Source organism: Eucalyptus grandis, chromosome 11, assembly GCF_016545825.1.
Source record: "Eucalyptus grandis isolate ANBG69807.140 chromosome 11, ASM1654582v1, whole genome shotgun sequence".
NCBI classification, from domain to species: domain Eukaryota; kingdom Viridiplantae; phylum Streptophyta; class Magnoliopsida; order Myrtales; family Myrtaceae; genus Eucalyptus; species Eucalyptus grandis.
The window spans coordinates 44,942,272-44,964,366 of NC_052622.1; the positions used below are offsets into that span (position 1 = coordinate 44,942,272).

The window sequence follows — 22,095 nt, forward strand, 5'->3', positions numbered from 1 at the left end:
GAGGAACGGCAAGGAAAGTTGCAAAAACAAAGGATTCGCTGTTGGTATAGCTCGGCAATCGATGAACTCACGGCCAAGGGTGGCTCAGCAGTGAGGGGTGCCACTCGGAGGGACTGCAACTCGTTGTCTTGGCGCAGCAGAGGGATCAGCGACACAGCAGCTCGTTATGGTTCGCAAGGAGCAGCAAATCAGCAGCAGGCAATAGAGCATCGCGATGCCACTGGCTTGTCGTCACGGTGGCTGGTCACGGCTAAGATCAGCAGCAGCCTCATCGACCAGGAGGGAAGCAAGACGTCTCGTGGCTTGGACCCGGAAACAGTGGCGACAGCAGTAACGTCGTTGGCTCGATGGAGCATGGGCACATCGGCGTGGCTTTCATGGAGGGCAGCCGTGTGAGGCTCGGTCCAGCAAGGCAGTGTGCAGCGGCACCGTGAGAGATGCTCAGCCGTATGGGATCGGCCTAGGCTTGGCTACGTGGTCCTCTCTCCCCCACTCGTGCGTCACTTAATATGATTCAAAATTTCTGACTTAATATGATCCATTTTTGTTATAGTTTAAATTATATCCTAACTATCAAATGTAGCCAAAAAGATTTTTAGGCCTTAGGCCTTATTAAAATGATGGACTTTAATAACCTAAGGCCTAATCCCAGTTAGACTTTAATGGGCTAAATTCCAATTCAATTGACTCCTTATGGTGTTCAGCCAGTCCCAGTGTGTATGGGCTTGGCTGAATCTTGCTTCTTTGTGGGCACTTTTAATAATAGGCTTCACTCTTCAAGTGTTTATTTAATTAAACTCAAAGCTTTTAACTTTAATGGGATCTCGTCAATACAATTAAAGCTCAAGACCCTCCTTTTCTTATGAATTTCGGTCACTGCAGTCCCATGAGCTTGGCCGAATTTCCATGTCTTATGAGTTTACTCTAGATAATTCAATTAAGCTCAGAACCTAAAATCACGTGTCAATAAATAGGAGTAAAATCTAATCGTGATAACACAAATTTACATACTGCACTTATACATTGTATATAGTTGTGCACCAAATTTAACTAATTTTAGCCCCAATTCAATCCGCTAAGTAGAAGAGGTTGTGACATACTGAATTGTGAAACAAATTAACTATTTTTCTTAAGACTCGCAAAATAGCACATGCACATAAGCGGGGAAATTAGAAATTAAAAAAAAAAAAAAAAATTTGAATCTGTTTGGGAAATAAATGCAATTTTTTGTAAGATACAGGAGATTTAGAATTGGGAACGATGAGATGTTTAACAAACTATTGAATAATTTATCTCGACTATTTAAATTAGGTTTTATCCGCTTTGTCTACATCTAATAAGATTATCTCCTTTGTTATAGCCCAGCATAGATTTTTTTGGTGAGATTCTGTTGTTGGTGGGTGAGCCTTATGACAACATCGTGGGGAGGGACACCCGGAGTCAATGACCACTATTTGGGCCACGAAATTATCACTCCTATGAAGAAATATTCAATTAGAATATAATTATTCGACACCAGAGAGTCTATAGTTATAAGATAACAAGTCCGTTATCATAGCCCTACTAACGTATTGGCAATTCTAAACTCTCTTTACACGAAGCAACGACGCCTGAGAGCTAAATTAGGTAGAGGCTCATGCACGGCATATTTCGAAAGTATGTTTTGTGGAAGACGGACGATAATAAGACCGCCGAGTCTTCAAATGTTATTTCTATATAGACAACCAAATCTCCTTGCTTGGATGAGAATTTTGGTTCCTAAGAATTAGGTGGTTCGTGAGGCTAAATATATAAAACTATAATATAAGTACAAGCACAACAAACTTAAAGTGGGGAAGCACTCTTTTTTTTTTTTTTTTTGGTCGGTGGGAAGCACTCATTAAAGCTTTACATTCTCAAGTACTAAACTTAGTCCTCACGTTAAAATTATGCTAATGACTTTGTTCCCGACATAATCATGTCATCAAGGGTCTCCAAAATTTTCAACCACGATCGGGACATGCGCCAACAAACAAGACGCATGGTCACTTCAAGCAAAGGATATGCTTACATTTGTGGGCGACGTGTTGAAATTGTGTCTCATATCTTAACAAGACGTACAAGATAAGTTATTTCAAAATTTCCATCCCTCATGCCTTTTTGTTTCCCGTTTGGAATAGAAAGTTAGGGTAAGCATAGATGTTGAACGATGTTGTACTTATGATGAAAGGCAAATATGATCCGATAATCATCTAAAACTTGCCTTGTGGCTAGAGATAGCTCTACATATTACTAATGCATACTTGGCAAGATCCAATTAAATTAGACAAAAATCATCAGTTGCACCTCCACATGATGAAGAAGCATCCACTTTTTCAAAGCATGCTGTCGGAATCCGCTGTCCCCAAACGCACTTTGTTCTCTCAGATCTCAATAGGTAATCATTCATGCAAAAGAAATAACGATGACGAAGAAACCTCCAAAGAAGGTCATTTACCTTTCTTTAAAACCAAGCAAAGCTGCCTACTTTATTCAGAACAATATAGTTAAAGAAAAAGGAAAAAAAGAACGCATAAGGATTTCAAAACAGCACTCTTGTTACTTATCCCAATTCACAAGGAGTCCTCATGAAAATTCCCTAGTATTGTGACATGCACGTGCAAAATAAACTCCTACCTCTAATATCATGTTAAGAAACCCAACCCAAAAGCTTAATTTAGTAGGTGGAAGGAAACTACATGCGTATAAAGAGCACATATGAACCTCGTAATCAAGCTATGTAGAATATTTCAAAAGCTTGCATATTAGGTTTTGGGCTTTTGAGTGTACAAAGAAATCTTAACGATAAGAGTTGACTATATATCTCTAATGCAAATTGTGGTAGGTTAAGTGAAGTCAGATTCATGTCGTGGAAGGAAAGAGTACTGTATAACCTATGGATGCGCAAACTTTAAATTTAAATGCAAGGTTAAAAGTTTAAATTTAAATGCAAGGTTAAAAGTAATTGCAATATGTCCTAATGCAGGGAGTCAATTACATAAATTTAAGACGACCTTGTGCATTCTATTGTACTTTTACATTATATACATATTAAATTAACCACAAAATAAACATACAAGCGGAATTTAAGGCAAACAATACTCTCTCTTTTGCCATAAACCAAAATGTTTCTCGGCTTGCTCTCTAGATTAAAACAAAGTGAATTTAGTTTGGTGAGCCAAAGGCACCGATACTGTCAAGACCAGTACAAAGAAAAGGTCAAGTGGCAATTATGTAAATCAACGCTCCAAGTCAGTGCTAACCACATACAAAAGCATCACACTTCAGCTGAAGTCTGAACTAATCGTACATAAGAAAACAAGCAAGCACAACGACAACAATGGACAACACCTCAAAGCGTTTCCATGTCTTCCTCGCCCTGCTTGCAATCGCGGCGTTCAGCATCACCATCTCGTGCGCCTCTGAACACGCCGATCTCCACCAGGCGAGCTACTTTGTGTGGAGGTCAGAGTGCCAAGGTGACTCGATTGGCGAGTGCAGAGTTCTGGGGGAGGAAACAGAGAGCGAGAGGCGCATTCTAGCGACGAGGCAGTACATAAGCTATGGGGCGCTGAGGAGGAACTCAGCGCCGTGCTCGCAACGTGGTGCATCATACTACAACTGCCGGGCCGGAGGTCAGTCGAATCCTTACTCACGGGGATGCAGTCAGATCACTCGTTGCAGGGGCGGATGAATCCGGTTTCCGAGGTTGTCACCCTTCGGAGCCTGCATTGATGGACTCATTCAAGATTTCCCCTTCTGTCTGGAGTTTCGATGGAATGTTTTCATTCATGCATGTATATAAACGCATGTTCTGTTGCGTATGTTACTTACCGAATCACAGTTCCATCTTATTTTCTTGTTTATCTGGTTCTGCATTTTGCCTGGTTTCACAGTTCATCTCAAGTAAATTTTAATCGTTTGCACGGTTGCCAAATAGGAGACAGCGTGTGGATTTCATTTCTCGTTGCTCATGCTCAATTTAAACTTTAAATCTAGCTTATGTTTATATAGACAACTGCAAGTGGGTTTGAACTGAAGAACTGATAACAGTAACTTAGCTCGACAGTCTTGCTTCCACTCAAATTGCAACCTGAGACAACGTTGGATCTCCAATTTTTTTAAGTAAGCCACCGTGCCACTAGCACATAATCACAAATAAGATCGAGACAGGTTAATATCAGTTTCCAAAGGCCATGAATCTTTCCATGCTCACAGTTCGGAGAGTTATTGAACCATGCGTAATGAAATGTACCATGTATACAAACATAGCATGGTCTACAGTGCAATGACTTGTGGCTGTAATGCCATATTAACAATGCCCCATCTAACACGACATCCACTGAAGATACTACCAAACGCCATTAGCATCAACAGCACCGCTGGATATAGATACCCTATACACCTCAAGGTGAAAACATCTTCCTTGCACAATTACACCAAGTACAGAGATTTGACTATTATGCCGTTTTTTAATCAGCAGCATTATCCCCACTCTTCGCATGTTATTTTATCCAATCTTGTTAAGGTGATATACACCCTAGCGCAGTGCATTGATCACACAACAGAACCAAATAGAATGAAGATCTCAAAGGATTTCGACTTCTCTATGCTTCTCAATAAATACATCCGAAACGTGATCGTAAGACATGAGGACATGTCATTAAAGTCTCAACATAAAACCACAGGAAAGAAATAAAGACAGAAACAGAGGTACATCACACTCAGTCTCACAATGTATTTCGCATTTTTCCCTACAGTTCCAAACAAAATCGCCAAGAACCACCACATCCTTTGACAATATGCTCATTGAACTGTTTCAAGCTGAATCTTCACCTGGCTTCTGCTTGGAAGGGGCGGGAGATGGAGAGCCCTCTATCCCCATCTCATTTTTCAAATCATTGATGCTCTGCTCAAGTTCATCAATTCGATTGCCCATCTCATCAAGTGCATCATGGTCAAAGAAAACAACAGATTGCGACATTTCTTTCAAGTTAATACATGGAAGAAGATTGAGCAATGCCTTTAAATCGATGCATAAAAAATCCATCTTACTTGTCAGAGGTAAAAATGATGGGAAAAATAGAAAAGAGAGTGGAACCAGCTTTCATTATGCAATTCCAAAGAGAAGCCACATTCCAGTTGACTCATAAAATTTCATAATGAGAAATTGCACCAGACACACATGCACTACTCTAGCAAGCCTCAGCATTATGCTATTGCTAGGAAAGTGAGTGAATGTTAGCAACAAAGTTAGAGAGAAGAGGAAGGCCCAATGCTAACCAACCCTCACCAAAACCTACTATCTTTGGTTACTCTCCTCCTCCCCTAATATCTAACCTAGTAGATAACAAAGTTATTCATATGCCTGATCACAGTACTTGTACCCCAAAAAAAATATAATTAGCACGATTCATTACATAATACTACACATTTGAAATGCAGGTAAATGCAATGTAAGGAAAGGATATTCTTTGTAATGATGGACTCGGACATAGTCTGGAACCTTGTTTGCTGAAATTGGACACAAATAAGCAATATCGTTAGACATTCTGAAAGGGCGACCACAGAAAACATCCCCACCATGCATAGAACAAACTTACCATCTGCTGAAGAAGACTTTGCACCTGCGAAGAAACACAATTATTTAGCAAAGGATAAGAGAAATAGGAGCTACATCTTGTATCAGGCAGCACAAAAAACCTCTATGCACAAAATCAAGGGTTTCTTCTCTGTCTTCCTCCAAATCGAAATGAACATACTATAATGGATAAAAGCTCTTGTTGCAGTACTATAGAATAGAGCCAAGAGGATTTTTATCATTGTAAATTGCTCGATAGGAAAATAGAAGACGCATGACCTAATCAGTACCAAATATTCATCATCATCCAACTTATTTAATTATGCCTGAGATGCCTAAGATACCATCACCAACGCTAGCTAGTTCAGCAGATTGAGCTAACCCAACATAAGTCTTTCAAATCTGTAAGGAAATCTAAGCCTTGAGAACTTACAAAAGCTGTCATATCAGCAGTGCTCTGCTTTTCTGAGTCATGCCTGTCCTGCAAAAATAGGGGATGAAAACGGTTAGAAGTGCGATAAAAAGTGCAAGAACATTTATTTGCACCTCAAAAAGAAAATGTAGATTTACTGGAAAGAAAGAAGGAGAAAAGGTTCATCACATGCTCGTGAAGGAGTTAGCCATTTCCAAGTAGCAACTAAACAGCATAACTCCATTCATTACTAGGATAATTCTTCCCCTTAATGATACACATTGCAAGCCCATCTCCTAAAGGAAATTAACTAGGTACATTCCATAATGAAAAACATTTTCCGCCATCCCACTACGCGGCATCTTATTGATGCAGCTAAACATAGAAATATTTTACACGCATGAAAAATTAAGATTAATCACTGCCATCCGGCAGATTGGCAGGTCCCCAGAACCACCTAACTCGAGTGATCCCAGAAGCTCCAATTTGCACCTACCCTTCACAGAAGCTATCTAAAACCAACACACAAATTACAGGCAGATCTGACCGATGCAGATGCAACCAGCATCCCTAGAGATAGGACCTCGCTAGCAGAAGCCCTCCAATGCGGAACACTAGACTAAGCACGACACTAATCAGAGAGACTGTCATCTCCAGAAAAACTAAACCGACCAGCAACCGCGCATAACCAGACACCCGAATCGCAATTCCAGGCTCAACTAATCAAGACCATATCCGCACCGCTTCCGTCCATCCATCCAGCCCCAGAGAAAAACCCTAGAATGAAGCTCGCATTCGCCCTCCCTCCGTTCCATCCCTTCCCAAGCAGCACCAATCAGGCACCGGACGCCCATGGACGCCACGGGAACCCCGCAAATCGGGACCCAAAATCCGCACGCGCGATCTGAAAAGGAATCGCCATTCCTCATCTTCGCACAACGCGAGCCGAGCGAAGCAATTGACGGATCCATTAAAAAAAAAAAACCCTAAGCGCAAACGACATCGCGAACTCGAATGCCTAAAGATCTGGAGATCGACGGAGACGCGTCTCTACAGATGAACAGAGATTCTCACCATATCGGAGGTGTTCATCTTGACAGAGATTTCGCTTCGCGGAAAGCTTGCCGGAAAATGGATTCGGAGGTTTCGAATTTGTGGGGGAAAGGCGAAGCGCGTGGGGGATTGCGAAGCGAGTCGAGGGAAAGTGAAGGGGGAGGTAAAGTGATCCGCTTTTACGGATTTGCCCTCCCCCGGTTTCGGGCCGTTCGAGAGAATCGCCTTCTGCTCTCCAGGGGCGTCGTTGGAAATTCGCGTCGAGCAGAAAATTTTGAACTTTCTTGCCGGAAAAGGCAAGCGGGCCGGGCTCCTCCGGATCTGGGCGTGGGCCTTTTCTTCGGGTTCGGGGAACCAGCTGGACTCTCCGGATTTGCGGATTCAAATCCGAGTCGGGTAAATCGGTTAGCGGATTGGACGAACAGTCGAGCGGTGCTCGAGGCAGATGGAACGCGTGATCAACGGCCGGGATGATCAATCCAAATCCGACTAGGGAATAAAAAATAAAATGCAATATCTCCAGCTGCAATTACGCATCCTCCTCGTCGGGTTTGGTTTACGTTATTTGGCTTATTTTATAAATGTACCACCGCCCTAGCTAAAACAGGAAAGTCATTAGAGAGCTATATAAGACCATCGTCACGAATTGGAAAGTTTCATATAGTTCTTGAGAGAGAAAAACAGAGACAGAGAGGAAGAATGGCGGATACACTTCCCATCGGATATCGATTTTGTCCGTCCGACGAACAAGCCATCTCCTATTGCCTTGCACCGAAGGTGAAGGGGGATGTAGTGTTTCCAGAATTGATCCACGAGTTCGATGTGTATGAAAAGGAGCCATGGAAATTCTTCGACAAGAACGCGGAAGAAAGCTTGTACGTCTTCACCAAGCTCAAGATGAAGAAGTCTAGAGTGGAAAGAACGGCAGGTTCGGGATACTGGAGGGGAGCACAAAGCAGTGACGTCAAAGATTGCCATGATAATGTCATCGGTCTAAAGAAACACTTGAACTTTAAAGTGAAAGACGGCTCATCTTCCAATAGCCAAAACACCGAGAAAGGATCTTGGATTATGCATGAGTACTCCGTGCCTAACCAAGAGGTGAGTCGAATTCACTTGTTCTTTGTTAATTTGTTGATACCTCAAGTTTTCTAGTTAATTTTCTACCGTAAGAGATGATAGTCCACGTATGGTGTGAATGTCTCTAAGTCGTTATATTAAGTTATGTATTCCAGAGTTCCTTATGTTAACAAATCTGGAAAGCCAAATTTTGAAAGCCATGTAAACTGTAATATATTCCTATGATCAAATATATTCTATTTATCAGGTCAGAGTTTTTCTCATAATATTGAGTTGACCATCGTGCCGTAATGAGTCAAATAGTGTGGCCTTTATAATCTAGGGTTTCATCATGAAAGAAAATCTAGAAAACCTACTAGGTGTCCTGTTTCTTTTTTTCCGTTCTTTGAAAGCCACGTTAATCACAATGCATTCATGATATATATATATATATATATATATATATATTTGGTCGGTGCATTCATGTAATTAACTTAGTATCTATTATCCATAGCTTTATTTGATAAAATAGCACAATTTTTTTACACCTTATTATTTTCTTTAATACGTAAATTGCAGATTGTTATGTGCAAAATCCGATTTAAAAGAGAAGAAAGCGGCGGAAAACAAGGCACTACAATATATCTCAGCATGCCTACCGGAATTAGAGAAAATCATTGGCTTAAGGATTCTTCCAACTTCAACAACGAAATCAATGCACGTCGCGAAGACATCAACATGGAACCATCAGAGAGAATGTCACTGTTTTCGGGTCCTCATGTTGAGTGGCATCCACAGGACTGCATAGGTTCAAAAGGGAACGCCTGGGCTCTAGCATCTCACCCACACTTGGCGAGTAGGCCAATCGAGCAAAGCTTCATGGAAAATGCAACATCCAATGGAATCGCGAATTCACTTGCATCCACAATCATGGAAGAGAATACCAATGGTGACGGCCTTCAATGGATATATAGCAACATTAGTTTTGATTAGACAAAAGTCTACGAGGACCCAAATGACGGCGTCGTATTAGGTGGCTTGCCTCCAACAACCAATGCTACCACATAAAAGTTTGGCCCCATAGTAGTGCAATGCATTATATGAACCAAATTGTCTCTTAAAATCAATGTATGTAAGACATTGTGATTTTGCCACATTAATATGTGCTAATATTTTTCATCAAATCCCAATCTCAGTTACGTGTTTAAATGTTGTTTAAAGTGAGGAGTATCCCATTCCATTGTCATTAGTTCTCCATTCTCCATTGTCATCAAATAATATGTTTTTCTATGTTGCATAATCGAATTTCATTAAGAGCTCTCATATAAAAAGGCAAATTACCTAGTCAGCAAGCATCATATTATATATGCATTATTACATTATATATGTTGAGCTTTCTTATATATACAAAGAGTTAAAATGTAATATGGAAATCCCTAATTTAACTTAAGACTAATAAAATGATCCATACATGCTTATCGATATATAAATAAATAAATAAGATAAAAGAGACTAGATTCAAGAATCAAGATAGACGCAGATTGAATGACAAAGATATTGGGATAACTATCATCCAAGAATAGCATGTCATTCCATTTTCATTTACTTTTACACAGAAGTGGTGTTTCCTAGTATGCCTTAACAACTTCTACTGATTGGAGAATGTCCCATGCAAATTTTTCGCTGAATCTATAACTAACATACAAGTCCATCCTTCAATTCTTTCAAAAATTAAGGAATGAAATATATTTTTATCATCCACAAATTTATTTTGATATAAATTATTGTTGATGATGAAAATATATTTCATTGCCTAACTATTTCAAATGACAACAAGCGATCATTTTTTGGAAAGTATTTTTTAAATTATTTATTTTCTATAAAATAAACGAAGCCTTACTTATAGTTAGAGATCAAAAAAATGTTATAATATTATACTTTGTATATAGTGTTGGCACACATTTTTCTTCCTCGGATCTTCTAAATCTATTATACTTCAAAAGAACGTCATACATACTCTCTCCAATATCTCCAACCACTAAAAACGGTTAGTGTTTGCATATCCACATCCATCTCCAATATAATGCAATTTTATTTCATATACAAAAATATTAATTCATATGTACATTGAAATTTAAAAAAATATATTTAACTTTTACTTTCTTGACGAAGCATTTGTGAACCACTTCCTGATTGTTAAGTTAAACTAGGGCTTTCATCGATGCATTTTAACTATTTTAACTTTATGTGCATAAAAAAGCTCATAATTAATCAAATCTAAGCCTCGTAAAAATAATCATAATAATAGGGTATGTACAATATAGTTGATGCTGACTAGGTATTGTGCATTTGAAACTCTTAGTGAGTATGGGATTCAAACTTATTTAGCAATACATCGTAGCTTTATTAATATAGAAGAATGGTTGACTAGTAATGAAACCATGTCAACTCTTGTGAGGTGCAGACACTACAAGTGCCAAAATTTGATACGAGATGACACATAAATATCAAAAGTTTCAAAAGGTACCCTTAAGTACCAAAATTGGAGAATAATAGAACACTTAAATACTAATTGTAAGAAATTCTGGCCAAACGGCTAACATGACATGTTCTAGTGACTTCTTTCACCATCATGGCAATCTTTAAAAAAAAAAAAAAATCATCCACATGGCAATTCTTTAAAAAACAATTCCCACATGGCAATTTTTTTCAAAAAAAAAAATTGTCCACATCAACCAAATCCCCTAAAATTAATATTTAATATAAACATTAATTAAAAATAATTTTTAAAACTATGTTATTTTAAAGAAAAAAGGTGAGCAGTAGGTTTAGCGAGGGTTATGGAAGCCCTCGTTGCCACCGCCCATCATTATTGAAAAGAGCTGGCGACAATGCCCGATGACCCTAGCCAACCACTAGTGAGAGCCTACTAACTCTTGCCCAGTCAAGCCAAGGCTAGCTAGCTCCCACAGAACCGCCATAGCCAGCAACAGACGACCCTTGGCCCAACTAGGCATGGGCTAGCAACCTTCGTTGGATCTAGGGGAGGGTCGCAACCCTTACCCCAGATTTGGACGAGGGCTAGTAGGCCCTCGTCAGTGGTTGGCTAGGGTCGCACAACCTTTCCTTAGGGCCCGATGACCCTAGCTAACCCTCACCCCATCATTGCAAGCCCTTTTTGGTGATGGCGGGGAGGAGGGGGCGACAACAAGGGCTTCCAAAACCCTAACCAAACACTACTACATCTTTTAAAAAAAAATTAAAAAATAGTCTTTTAATTTAATTTAATTAATATTTTTATTAAAAATTGATTTTGGGACAAAATCACATTGTTTTGCACATTCATTATTAAGTGGGCAATTCTGGAAAGTCATGCAGACCAATTCACTTTTAAAATAATGCTAAGTTAAATTTACAGAAGTCCTTGTCGAAATTGGCACTTAAGTATCCCAATTTAAAATTAAAAAAAAAAACATTTAAGTATGCATTTTCGAACTTTTGACACTAAAGTGTCTACTTGTGCCAAATTTTGGCACTCTCAAGATGTGAATGATAACGCTTCTTGGCTAGGGGAAAGGTTTTTCTTTTAGAAATAGTTATTTTCTATTTCTATTCCAGGAAACAATTTATGAGTAAAAGAACCCGTTTGGTAACTATACAAAATTTATATTCTTGGAATAGAAAAAGAATAGAAATGCGTTTGGTAACGTAACAATTTCTTTTTGTATTTATTCATTTTTTATTCTTGCTCATGGATTGCAGCCGCCGCCGCCCGCCCGCCGCTGCACGACTACCGGCCGCCGACCATCACCGCCGACCGCGCCGCAAGCCCATCGGCCGTCGAAGGCGGCCATGGGAGGGGGTGGCCAATGGGCTTGCGGCAGCGGCGGTGGCGGGCGACAAGTGGTGGGCGACGACGGCCGGAGACCGACAACGGCAGCAATTGCGACCGACGGTCACTGTGATCGATGGCCGGCAGTGGCGGCGTCAGTGGTGGCCAGCGATGACTCCGAGCGGTTGACGGTGGCCGCGGCAAGAAAGAGAAATAAAAGAAAATTAATAATAATAAAAACAATTAGCTTATTTCTAAAAATTATTTCCGGGAACAAAAAGCAACCTTTTTTTTTTTGCTTGTCGTTTTTACTCTAAATCTATTCCCGGGCTAACTTTCTATTCCCGGGCTAACTTTCTATTCTCGGGAATAGAAAAACAACTTAGCATTACCAAACGGGTTTATGTTCTTTTTTTATTCCGAGGAACAAAAAAACAAAAACCATAAGAAATAGAAACGTTCTCATGCGCTACCTTAGTATATTTTGTCCCAACTCTTGTCGATGTAAGAATTATGAATAAGTTGTCAAATTTACTTTTCACTAGACGTATAAATTTCAATAAATTCTTTATTTATGTATTTTTTTTGTCTTTTAATTCATTCTTATCTTCATTCTCATGTAGAGAGGACAATAGATGCTTCTGTTCAATCTTAGTTAATAAATCAACTGGTGAATTGTAAAGGAACCCTCTACTAATCTCATGAATCAATTAAATCCGAGTCTTTATAGGTGGACTTGACCCAAAACAAATTAATGATTTTATATGTGATAAAGAGAAAATTTTAGATGAGTTTCAAAGGTTTATTAGAGGTTCTGACACAATGTGCAGTACTGTCATAGAAAAACATTTAAATGTTTAAAGAAAACGAAAGCATGGAGATGACAAAAAACTTAACAGAGTGAATCAATACACGAGAGATTGATTTCTTTTTTAAGCTCGAGTGCTCATTCATAAACTTGACCCTTTCAAATAAGCGGGAAGATATAATTATGACCATAAATATCACATATGACTATCTCGGATCAAATCTAAGTCACGCCAGATCAGTCAAGCCATCTTCATCTTGTTGGAGGACTTCAGTTAAGACAAGCTGTCTTCATGTTTAAATAATTTGGATCTATATATATTTGGCTAATCAACTAATGAAGATTAAATATGTTGCACATGAGGATACACATTGGAGCATTTTTTTTGGAATAAGAAAAATGATTGCATTTTTGTAGTGCAACAAATTTTACGCTCTTAATTGTGTAAGCATTTTGAATGAGACTTTGGATTTGGATGGATGTTGAACTTTATTTAGGTTGTATGCACATTAAAAGAAGAATACTAAAGATTCAAAAAGGGGTTTTCCTCGAAGAAACATGATGCGAAAGCAATTACAGACAGATCTGATGACCTCACTAGAGCTAGGACCTCACTAGCAGAAGCCCTCCAAAGCGGAACGCTAGACTAAGCACGACAACAACCGAAGAGACTGTCTTCTCCATAAAAACTAAAACGACCAGCAACCGCGCATGACACCCGAATCGAAATTCCAGGCTCAACTACTCAAGACCATTTCCACACCGCTTCCATTCATCCATCCAGCCTCAGAAAAAAAACCTAGAAAGGAAGCTCGCATTCGCCTCCCTCCGTTCCATCCCTTCCCAAGCAGCACCAATCAGGCACCGCATGCACATGGACGCCACGACAACCCCGCAAGTCCGGACCGAAAATCCACACGCGGGATCTCAGAAAGGAATGCCATTCCTCATCTCCGCACAACGAGAGCCGAGCGAAGCAAATTCACGGATCGACGGAGACGCGTCTCTACGGATGAGCAGAGATTCTCACCATATCAGGGGGGTGTTCATATTGACAGAGATTTCGCTTCGCGGAAAGCTTGCTGGAAAACGGATTCGGGGGATTTCGAATTTGTAGGGGAAAGTGCGGGAAAATGTGTGAAGCGAATCGAGGGAAAGTGCCGGGGAAGAGATGTGATCCCGCTTTCACGGTTTTGCCCTCCCCCGGTTTCGGGCCGTTCGAGAGAATCGCCGCCGGCTCTCGAGGGGCGTCGTTGGAAATTCGCGTCGAGCAAAGAATTTTGAACTGTCTTGCAGGACGCGGCAAGCGGGCTGGGCTCCTCCGGATCTGGGCTTGGGCCTTTTCTTTGGGTTAGGGGTACCAGCTGGACTCTCCGGATTCGCGGTTCAAATCCGAGTCGGGTAAATCGGTTAGCGGATTGGACGAACGGTCAAGCGGTGCTCGAGGAAGATGGACCGCGTGATCAACGGCCGGGATGATCAATCCATATCCGACTAGGGAATAAAAAATAAAATGCAATAACGTCTCCTCCTCGTCGGGTTTGGTTTACGTTATTTGGCTTATTTTATAAATGTACCACCGCCCTAGCTAAAACAGGAAAGTCATTAGAGAGCTATATAAGACCATCGTCATGATTGGAAAAGTCTCAGATAGTTCTTGACAGAGAAAAAGAGAGAGAGAGAGGAAGAATGGCGGATACGCTTCCCCTCGGATACCGATTTTGCCCGTCCGACGAAGAAGTCTTCTCCTATTGCCTTGCGCCTAAGGTGCAGGGGCATGTAGTGTTTCCTGAATTCATCCGCGAGTTCGATGTGTATGAAAAGGAGCCATGGAAGTTCTTCAACGAGAACGCAGAAAAAAGCTTGTACGTCTTCACCAAGCTCAAGATGAAGAAGTCTAGAGTGGAAAGAACGGCGGGTTCGGGATACTGGAAGGGGGCGAAAAGCACCGACTTCAAAGTTTGTCATGGCATCATCGGTCAAAAGAAGCACTTGAACTTTAAAGTGAAAGATGGTTCCTCTTTCGACAGCCAAAACGCCGAGAAAGGATCTTGGATTATGCACGAGTACTCCATGCCTAACCAAGAAGTGAGTTGAATTCTCTCATTCTAACTTTGTTAATTTGTTGCCATGTGCGTCTACCTCAAGTTTTCAAGTTAAGTTTCTACCGTAAGAGATGATGGTCTACATACGGTGTGAGTATCTCTAATAAACCTGGGAAAGTTGCTGGGATTTTACTGATTATAGCAAACTCGTTATTTTGCGTTATTTATTCTAGAGTTCAATATGTTCATAAATCTGGAAAGCCAAATTTAATTTCTTTTCAAATTAAATTTGGGAGTAATGTGAACCATAATATATTCTACCGTTTGTCATGCTAGTGTTTTTCTCATAATATTGCATCCACCATCGTGCCCATGGCGATTTGAATAAGTGCCGCCTTTCTATTCTTGATTTTCACGGATTAAGAAAATCTGGAAAGCCAACTAGTAATCTTTTTTCTTTTTCTCACTCTTTGAAAGCCGCGTTATCCACAATGCAGTCATGTAATCAACTTGGGTTCTATTCTCCACAACTTTACTTGGTAAAGCAAAAAAAAAAATCATAATTTTTCTTAACATCCTAGTGTTTCCTTTTATATGTAAATTGCAGATTGTTATGTGCAAAATCCGATTTAAAAAAGAAGGCGGTGGAAAACAAGGCACTACACTGTGTCTAAGCGTGCCAATCAGAATTCCAGAAAATCATTGGCTTAAGGATTCTTCCGACTTCAACAACAAAATCGATGTGCCTCACCAAGACATCAACATGGAACCATCGAAGACAATGTCATTGTTTTCGGGTCCTCATGTCGAGTGGAATCCATTGGATCGCACAGGTTCAAAGGAGGACATTTTGGCTTTGGAGTCTCACCCGCGCTTGGCGATCTCTGCGTCAGATATTGAGGATTTCATCAATGTAGGAAGGCCAATCGAGCAAAGCTTCATGGATGATGCGACATCCAATGGAATCGTGAATTTACCTACATCCACAATCATGGAAGAGGATACCGATGGTGACGACTCTCAATGGATACATAAGTACATTAATTTTGATTAGATAAACGTTTACAATGACCCAAAAGATGGAGTCGTACTAGGTGACTTGCCTCCAACAAGTGATGCTACCAGTGGAAGCACTTAAGCAATCGTTCAGTGAGTCTAGGAGAAATTGTGAGGACCGGATTTCTCTTAAAATTGATGAATTTAAGATGTTGTGATTTTGCCACATTAATATGTGCTAATATTTTTTGTTGGATCCTAATTGCATTTACATGTTAATATATTGATTAAAGTGAATGGTACCACATTCCATTGTCATTAGTTCTCCATTCTATATTGTCATCAAACAAAATTTTTTTCTATGCTATATATTGCATGATCGAATTTCATTAACGGCGCATATATAAAAAGGCAATTTACCGAGTTAGCAAGCATTTATAATATATATGCACTATTACATTATATATGTTGAGCTTTTTCATATATACCAAGAGTTAAAATGCAATTTGGAAATCCCTAATTTTATTTGAGAATAATGAAGTGATCTCTACATCCTTATCGAAACATATAAATGAAGATGATTAAAGAGACTAGATTCAAGAATCAAGATAAATGTGGAGTGAATGACAAAGATATTGAGATAGCTATTGTCTAGGAATAGCACGATATTCCATTTTCATTTACCGCACCAAAAAGTGATATTTCCTAGTGAGCCCTTAGAACTTGTGTCGATTTGAGAATTTCACATGCAAATTTTTCTTTAAACATATTACAGACGTACAAGGGCATTACCTCACTTCCATGAGCATTGTTGAGTAAGTTTCGTGAAAAAGAAATTATTTGAAAAATATTTTCCTAAAAGTGATCATTTATATCTCTAATAAAAATTAATGAATAAAAAATATTTTCATCGTTTATAATCATACTTAAATATAAATTACAATGAAAATATTTTTCATTAGATAAATATTTTAAGCGACAACAAATGTGGTCAGTTTTCGGAAAATGTCTTGGGAAATCATTTCCTTTTCCATGAAAAGTTTATTTGTTGTCAGACATCGGAAATAATTTAAATGAACATATTAATTTTAATGAAGAACGCCCTCATTATAATATCATATTTTGCATGTAGTGTTGGCCCGCATTTTACTTCCTTGGAACCTCTAAATCTCTTATACTTCAAAAGAACGTCATAGTCTCTCCAACATCTCCAACGATTTAAAACGGTTAGTGTTTGCATATCCAGATCCATCTCTAATATAATGCAATTTTATTTCATATACAAAAATATTAATTGATATGTCCATTGAAATTTCAAGAAAAAAAATCTTTGAATTTTTACTTTCTTGACAAAACATGAATGAACCACTTCCTGATTATTTAGAATAGGGCTTTCGGCGATGCATTTTAACTATTTAAACTTTTTATATGCATAATAGCTTATCATTAATAAAATCTGAGCCACCTAAAAAGAAATAATAACAACAACAACAATAATAGTCTATGTATTATATGGATGATGTTGACTAGGTAATTTTGTCTTTCTAATGAAAAGTCTGAGAGAGTATGGGATTCAAACTTTTTAGCATCCACACAACGTAATTTTATTAATATAGAAGTATGGTTGACTTGTAATTAAAATATGTCAACTCCTGCTAATGTAAGAATCATAGGTAAGTTTAAAATTTACTTTTTACTAAGACATGTAAAATTCAATAGCTTTATTTTATTTTTACTCCATTCTCATGTAGTGGTGATAATAGATTCTTACATTCATTGATATTATATAAATCTTAGTCGGTAAATCAGTGAGTGAGTTGTATAGGAATATTTGGCTAATCTCATGACTCAGTTAAGTTCAAGCCTTTGCTTGTGGACGTAAATGAAAACTAATTAATGAGTTTATAGGTCATTAAGAGAAAATGTTAGACAAGCTTGGAAGGTTTATTAGGGATTCTGACACAATGTGTAGTTGTGCCATAGAAAAAAATCCAATTGTTAAAAGAAAACGTAAGCATGGAGATGACAAAAAAAAACTTAATAGAGTTGAATAAAACACGAAGAATTACTTCTTGTTTGAGCTCGGAATGCTCATTCATAAAGCTTAATCCCTTCAAATAAGCGTGAAGCTATAATTATGACCATAAAAATCCTATATGTCAAGTCAAGCCATCTTCATCATGTTTAAGGATTCACACAAGCTGTCTTCATGTTTAAATAGTTTGGATCCAATTTTTTTTGGCTAATTAACTAATGAAGATTAATTATGTCGGAGATAAGTTTATACATATTGAAGCATTGTCTTTGGAATAAGAAAAATGGTTTCATTTTTTGTAGTGCAGCAAACTTTACGCTATAAATTATGTATAAATTATGTAAGCATTTTGAATAGGAGTTTGGATTCAGATGGACGTTGAACTTTCTATAGGTTGAGTTTGGATTCGGATGGATGTTGAACTTTCTATAGGTTGTATGCACTTTAAAAGAAGAATAATATACGAAAGACTCAAAAAGGGGTTTTCCTTGAAGAAAGATGATGTGAATGCAAATCTATCTTTTCTTCGTCCACTAAGACATTTTCGTTGTTGACCTCCACCATTCAAATAGAAAAATTGATGACACGTGTTGTCCCTAATTTCAAAATCGACATAGCGATGGGCAGACAACAAGAAGATTGAGGGTCCCACCTTCTCTCTAATTACTACTAAAACTCTCCAATCTTCAAGGAAGATGAAATTTATAAAGATGAAATTGCAACTAGTTAATGAAATCTTTCTATGTTTTCCGTTTTGAATGCTACTTGTTGTGTTTTCTTTCCTGAATAAATTGTATTTAGTCCATATCACAGGATTGAAATCTCTCAAGTAATACGCATATTTTCCCATAAAAACATAAAACTCAATCGAATGAAAGTGATCAACTAATCATAATTTATCGCAACAATTCCTCCCCATCAATGCAACGATGTTCTCTTCTATTTTTGGAAAATGTTAAGGTGGGTACTAACAACATTTAGTGAAAGTTGGGAGTTAAATGAAGTGTAAAAGGTTATCATTGATCGACGAATGAAGCCAAAAAAACTTCACACGCAACCCAATTTTTCATTGGGCATTTGACTATCTTCAAATCAAATGAAAGGTTCACATTCCACTCAGAATCAGAAGATGACACATTAATTGAAGCATTCAAGTTAGCAAAAAGTTTATGACGTTTCTCAAATATTAAATTGAGTATTTTAAAATGTTTTAAGTATCTCTCGGATTAAATTAAACTGAATATGTATATTCCTCAAAAATTATAAAAAAGTCAAAACTTAAGATTAGAATACTAAAGAGAGGCCTAATTTAACCTAAGCTAAAAATCACGAGACGGTTCATAGATGGAGTTAGTAATTTTAAGGGCCACGATACCGACCTATGATTGAAGGCTTAAGCAATTCACACAAAAGGACAAGCATCCACGGAGTTAGTCAAGACTTCAGTTTCAAATTTTGGATATCCATTTTATATATAAAATAGTTTAATTTGCAAACAAACCAGATTGAAAACCGTTAACTAGAATAATAATTGGAGGTACATATGTAGATCGTGCCATTCACTCAGTCCTTAATTAATTCGGTTTTATAGAATTAGAATTGAATTCGATCAAATCACCAAATTAAATCATATTAATTATCATAAAAGGACCATAAGCCTAAAAATATCTATATACTTGGTTAATCATACATGTTAACCCACTTATTTTTTCCCGTGACAAAATATCCCGCAGGACCACCGTAGTTTAAGCATATATACCGAATATATTGTCTGATTCGGGTTTTCTATTAGATTGTAATAACAAAAAGTTAATCAGAAACAATTTGATAATTGAGTATACAGTCTTATAAGGATAACTTGCAAACCATCTTCTTCACATCACCGCCCAGTCGGAAAAAAATATTACGTAACTGATTATCTAAAACCTAAAGTTTGTACTTCCATGAGAAACTCACACTTGATGATCAAAATCTTAAACACCATATGGATCAGATAGTGTTAATTCTGGCCCGGTCGTCCACGGTTGCGCTGGAGTTGATGCCCTTGCCGCCGCCATCAGGGTTAAGCCATAAAAATCGACATTGTTATGGTTATCGTCTGGAGCATCAACAGCTCGTGTCCACGATGATGGAGGCATATCGACCTCTGTTGTGCTTTCATCGAAAGCTTTCTCGTAATGGGTCATTGGATAATTTTTGTTACCGATGCTGTCATGATTATTGTCTTGTATCAGCAGCTTGGAATGATGAAGACGGAGGTGCATAGACCTTCGTCATGCTACCTTCGAAGGTTATCATGGGTGCCGTCACGGGATAATCATGATGAATGATCTTGTTTCAGGATTGATGCATCGGTTTATTCCGGACTTGGTTCGATGGGGGTGCTACTAACCATAGACATAGGCATTGGCGGTACGTTCCACATTTGATGATGGGTTACGTTGTTAACGTTGATGGGGTAATCCCACAGCGCTAAATTCACAATGTCGAGGTTAAATAGAATTTTCCATTTGTTTTACCTTTTTTCCTCGGCGATGTTCTTCGGTCAACCCGAACATTGTCACTTCCGAGCCCCTCTTCTCCGCCATTTCGAGGTTGGTGATTGCACACACGACTAACTGTGCAAGGAAGATAAAAGTGAGAAAAGGTCTTTGAGATATAGACAGAAATAGAGAAATTACATTAAACAAAAGTTAGGGGAGGAAAGATATTAACGAAGAATTGTAATATGATTATAGTTGTGACAAAGATTGAAATAACAGAGAAGAACAATGCCTAACACTGATGGCGGCAACAGATAAATAGGAAAAAAAAAAGCGTTGAAATCTTAATTGAAAATATTCTACGGTATGACTTAGAAATTTAAATTATTAGATGAAATAAATAAATTTAATATATTAATTTGAAAGATGAAAGTAATATTTAAATTTAACACACGTAGGTTGTACTTGACTTAAGACTCAAATGTGAAATTATATAATACAAAAATCAGATAGGATCCGAATCTCTTGCTTTAATATCGAAATAGGAAAGATCAAAATAGGAAAGATGACATTTAACTATTCTAAAATGTTGAAGTACCATATGAAAGCATAGTTTAACTATTTAAATATAACAAAAATAACCTAAAGAAAAGTTAAAAGGGGATACAAAATCATTATATGAATAATTGTGTGGCAAAGCTTGAGTAATTAGTAACAGAAAATAACTTGCAAAGGATGACAAAAAATAGTACGAACAGGTAGCAGTTTTTCACATTCCATGGTAATAATCCTCAAGAATGAATCATTCAGCTATGCTTTCCGCGGAAAGGGTTTCTTGAAATTCTTTAAAAAAAAAAAAAAATCATGTAGTGGGTTTATTAAATCCATTAACTATAGAAGATCAAATTTGAGAAACCTAAATACTTCTTGACCCTTCATAGAGTGCTCGTGCATGGTCCAACGTCCGTTCTTCGTCTTCTCCCTTCCGGTCAATGACTTGAAAGTGAGTAGCCGACAGTGTCGCCTCGACTGTCCACGATTGTTCGCTTATTTCCGTTGCTCCAAATCCCGGAACCGGCGGTCCTCTTCACCCTAGACTTGATGATCTTCAACCTAGTGAAGACGTGGAAACTTTCCTGTGAGTCCGCATCGAAGATCTCCCAAGGATCGTCATCCCCATATATGTCGACCTCGGGCATGAAAGGAGGAATGGCCTCCGAATCCCCTTCCACCTTCTTCGAGAGGTAAAGGAAGAAGAGGTCGTTCTCGGATGGGCAGAACCGGTAACCGGTCGGGTACCCTTCCATCGGTTTTATCTTCTTTCTCTCCATCATCACTCCTCTCTCAAGAACTCTGTATTCTGGATTACAACGCATTCTGTGCGCGTACATGTGATTCTTTTTGGCAATGTCGATGCACTTAAATGCATATTCTGGATCTGGGCGGGGGCCTTTTCTTCGGGTTCGGGGTACCGGCTGGACTCTCCGGATTTGCGGATTCAAATCCGAGTCGGGTAAATCGGTTAGCGGATTGGATGAACGGTCGAGCGGTGCTCGAGGCAGATGGACCGCGTGATCAACGGCCGGGATGATCAATCCATATCCGACTAGGGAATAAAAAATAAAGTGCAATATCTCTAACTGCAATTACGTCTCCTCCTCGTCGGGTTTCGTTTACGTTATTTGGCTTATTTTATAAATGTACCATCGCCCCCAGCTAAAATAGGAAAGTCATTAGAGAGCTATATAAGACCATCGTCACGAATTGGAAAGT

At 38.5% G+C, this 22,095-nt stretch overlaps 5 protein-coding genes across 5 annotated transcripts; 3 read left to right on the forward strand and 2 right to left on the reverse strand.

Annotated features, from left to right (window-relative positions):
* The first annotated feature begins 3,296 nt into the window (after positions 1 to 3,296).
* Positions 3,297 to 3,978, forward strand: LOC104426656 (rapid alkalinization factor). The gene has a single exon (XM_010039785.3). It carries the CDS (start codon positions 3,359 to 3,361, stop codon positions 3,710 to 3,712), a length of 354 nt encoding a protein of 117 aa, XP_010038087.2. The 5' UTR covers positions 3,297 to 3,358; the 3' UTR covers positions 3,713 to 3,978.
* A 615-nt stretch (positions 3,979 to 4,593) lies between these two features.
* On the reverse strand, positions 4,594 to 7,236 carry LOC104426657 (heat shock factor-binding protein). Its single transcript, XM_010039786.3, has 5 exons — positions 7,086 to 7,236; positions 6,033 to 6,080; positions 5,622 to 5,645; positions 5,490 to 5,532; positions 4,594 to 4,965 (listed from the first exon to the last, which is right to left on the reverse strand). Exons 1-5 carry the CDS (start codon positions 7,101 to 7,103, stop codon positions 4,838 to 4,840), a joined length of 261 nt encoding a protein of 86 aa, XP_010038088.1. The 5' UTR covers positions 7,104 to 7,236; the 3' UTR covers positions 4,594 to 4,837.
* A 527-nt stretch (positions 7,237 to 7,763) lies between these two features.
* LOC120289957 lies at positions 7,764 to 14,118 on the forward strand. The gene is made up of 3 exons (XM_039305370.1): positions 7,764 to 8,165; positions 11,886 to 12,155; positions 13,822 to 14,118. Exons 1-3 carry the CDS (start codon positions 7,764 to 7,766, stop codon positions 14,116 to 14,118), a joined length of 969 nt encoding a protein of 322 aa, XP_039161304.1.
* A 334-nt stretch (positions 14,119 to 14,452) lies between these two features.
* Positions 14,453 to 15,862, forward strand: LOC104452258 (NAC domain-containing protein JA2L). The gene is made up of 2 exons (XM_010066754.2): positions 14,453 to 14,851; positions 15,416 to 15,862. Exons 1-2 carry the CDS (start codon positions 14,453 to 14,455, stop codon positions 15,860 to 15,862), a joined length of 846 nt encoding a protein of 281 aa, XP_010065056.2.
* A 5,449-nt stretch (positions 15,863 to 21,311) lies between these two features.
* LOC104427941 (NAC domain-containing protein JA2-like) lies at positions 21,312 to 21,698 on the reverse strand. The gene has a single exon (XM_010040948.1). It carries the CDS (start codon positions 21,696 to 21,698, stop codon positions 21,312 to 21,314), a length of 387 nt encoding a protein of 128 aa, XP_010039250.1.
* Positions 21,699 to 22,095: the final 397 nt, after the last annotated feature.

Excerpts from the sequence above, each read along its gene's own strand:
- LOC104426656 (XM_010039785.3), top strand. The coding sequence starts at position 3,359 with ATGGACAACACCTCAAAGCGTTTCCATGTCTTCCTCGCCCTGCTTGCA.
- LOC104426657 (XM_010039786.3), bottom strand. Across the intron at positions 5,646-6,032 it reads CTGCTGATATGACAGCTTTT|GTGCAAAGTCTTCTTCAGCA; the intron begins GTAAGTTCTCAA and ends GTTTCTTCGCAG. Across the intron at positions 4,966-5,489 it reads CGAGTCCATCATTACAAAGA|TTGATGAGATGGGCAATCGA; the intron begins ATATCCTTTCCT and ends ACCATGATGCAC.
- LOC120289957 (XM_039305370.1), top strand. The coding sequence starts at position 7,764 with ATGGCGGATACACTTCCCATCGGATATCGATTTTGTCCGTCCGACGAA. Across the intron at positions 8,166-11,885 it reads ACTCCGTGCCTAACCAAGAG|CCGCCGCCGCCCGCCCGCCG; the intron begins GTGAGTCGAATT and ends CATGGATTGCAG. Across the intron at positions 12,156-13,821 it reads AGCGGTTGACGGTGGCCGCG|AGATTTCGCTTCGCGGAAAG; the intron begins GCAAGAAAGAGA and ends TCATATTGACAG.
- LOC104452258 (XM_010066754.2), top strand. The coding sequence starts at position 14,453 with ATGGCGGATACGCTTCCCCTCGGATACCGATTTTGCCCGTCCGACGAA. Across the intron at positions 14,852-15,415 it reads ACTCCATGCCTAACCAAGAA|ATTGTTATGTGCAAAATCCG; the intron begins GTGAGTTGAATT and ends TGTAAATTGCAG.
- LOC104427941 (XM_010040948.1), bottom strand. The coding sequence starts at position 21,698 with ATGCGTTGTAATCCAGAATACAGAGTTCTTGAGAGAGGAGTGATGATG.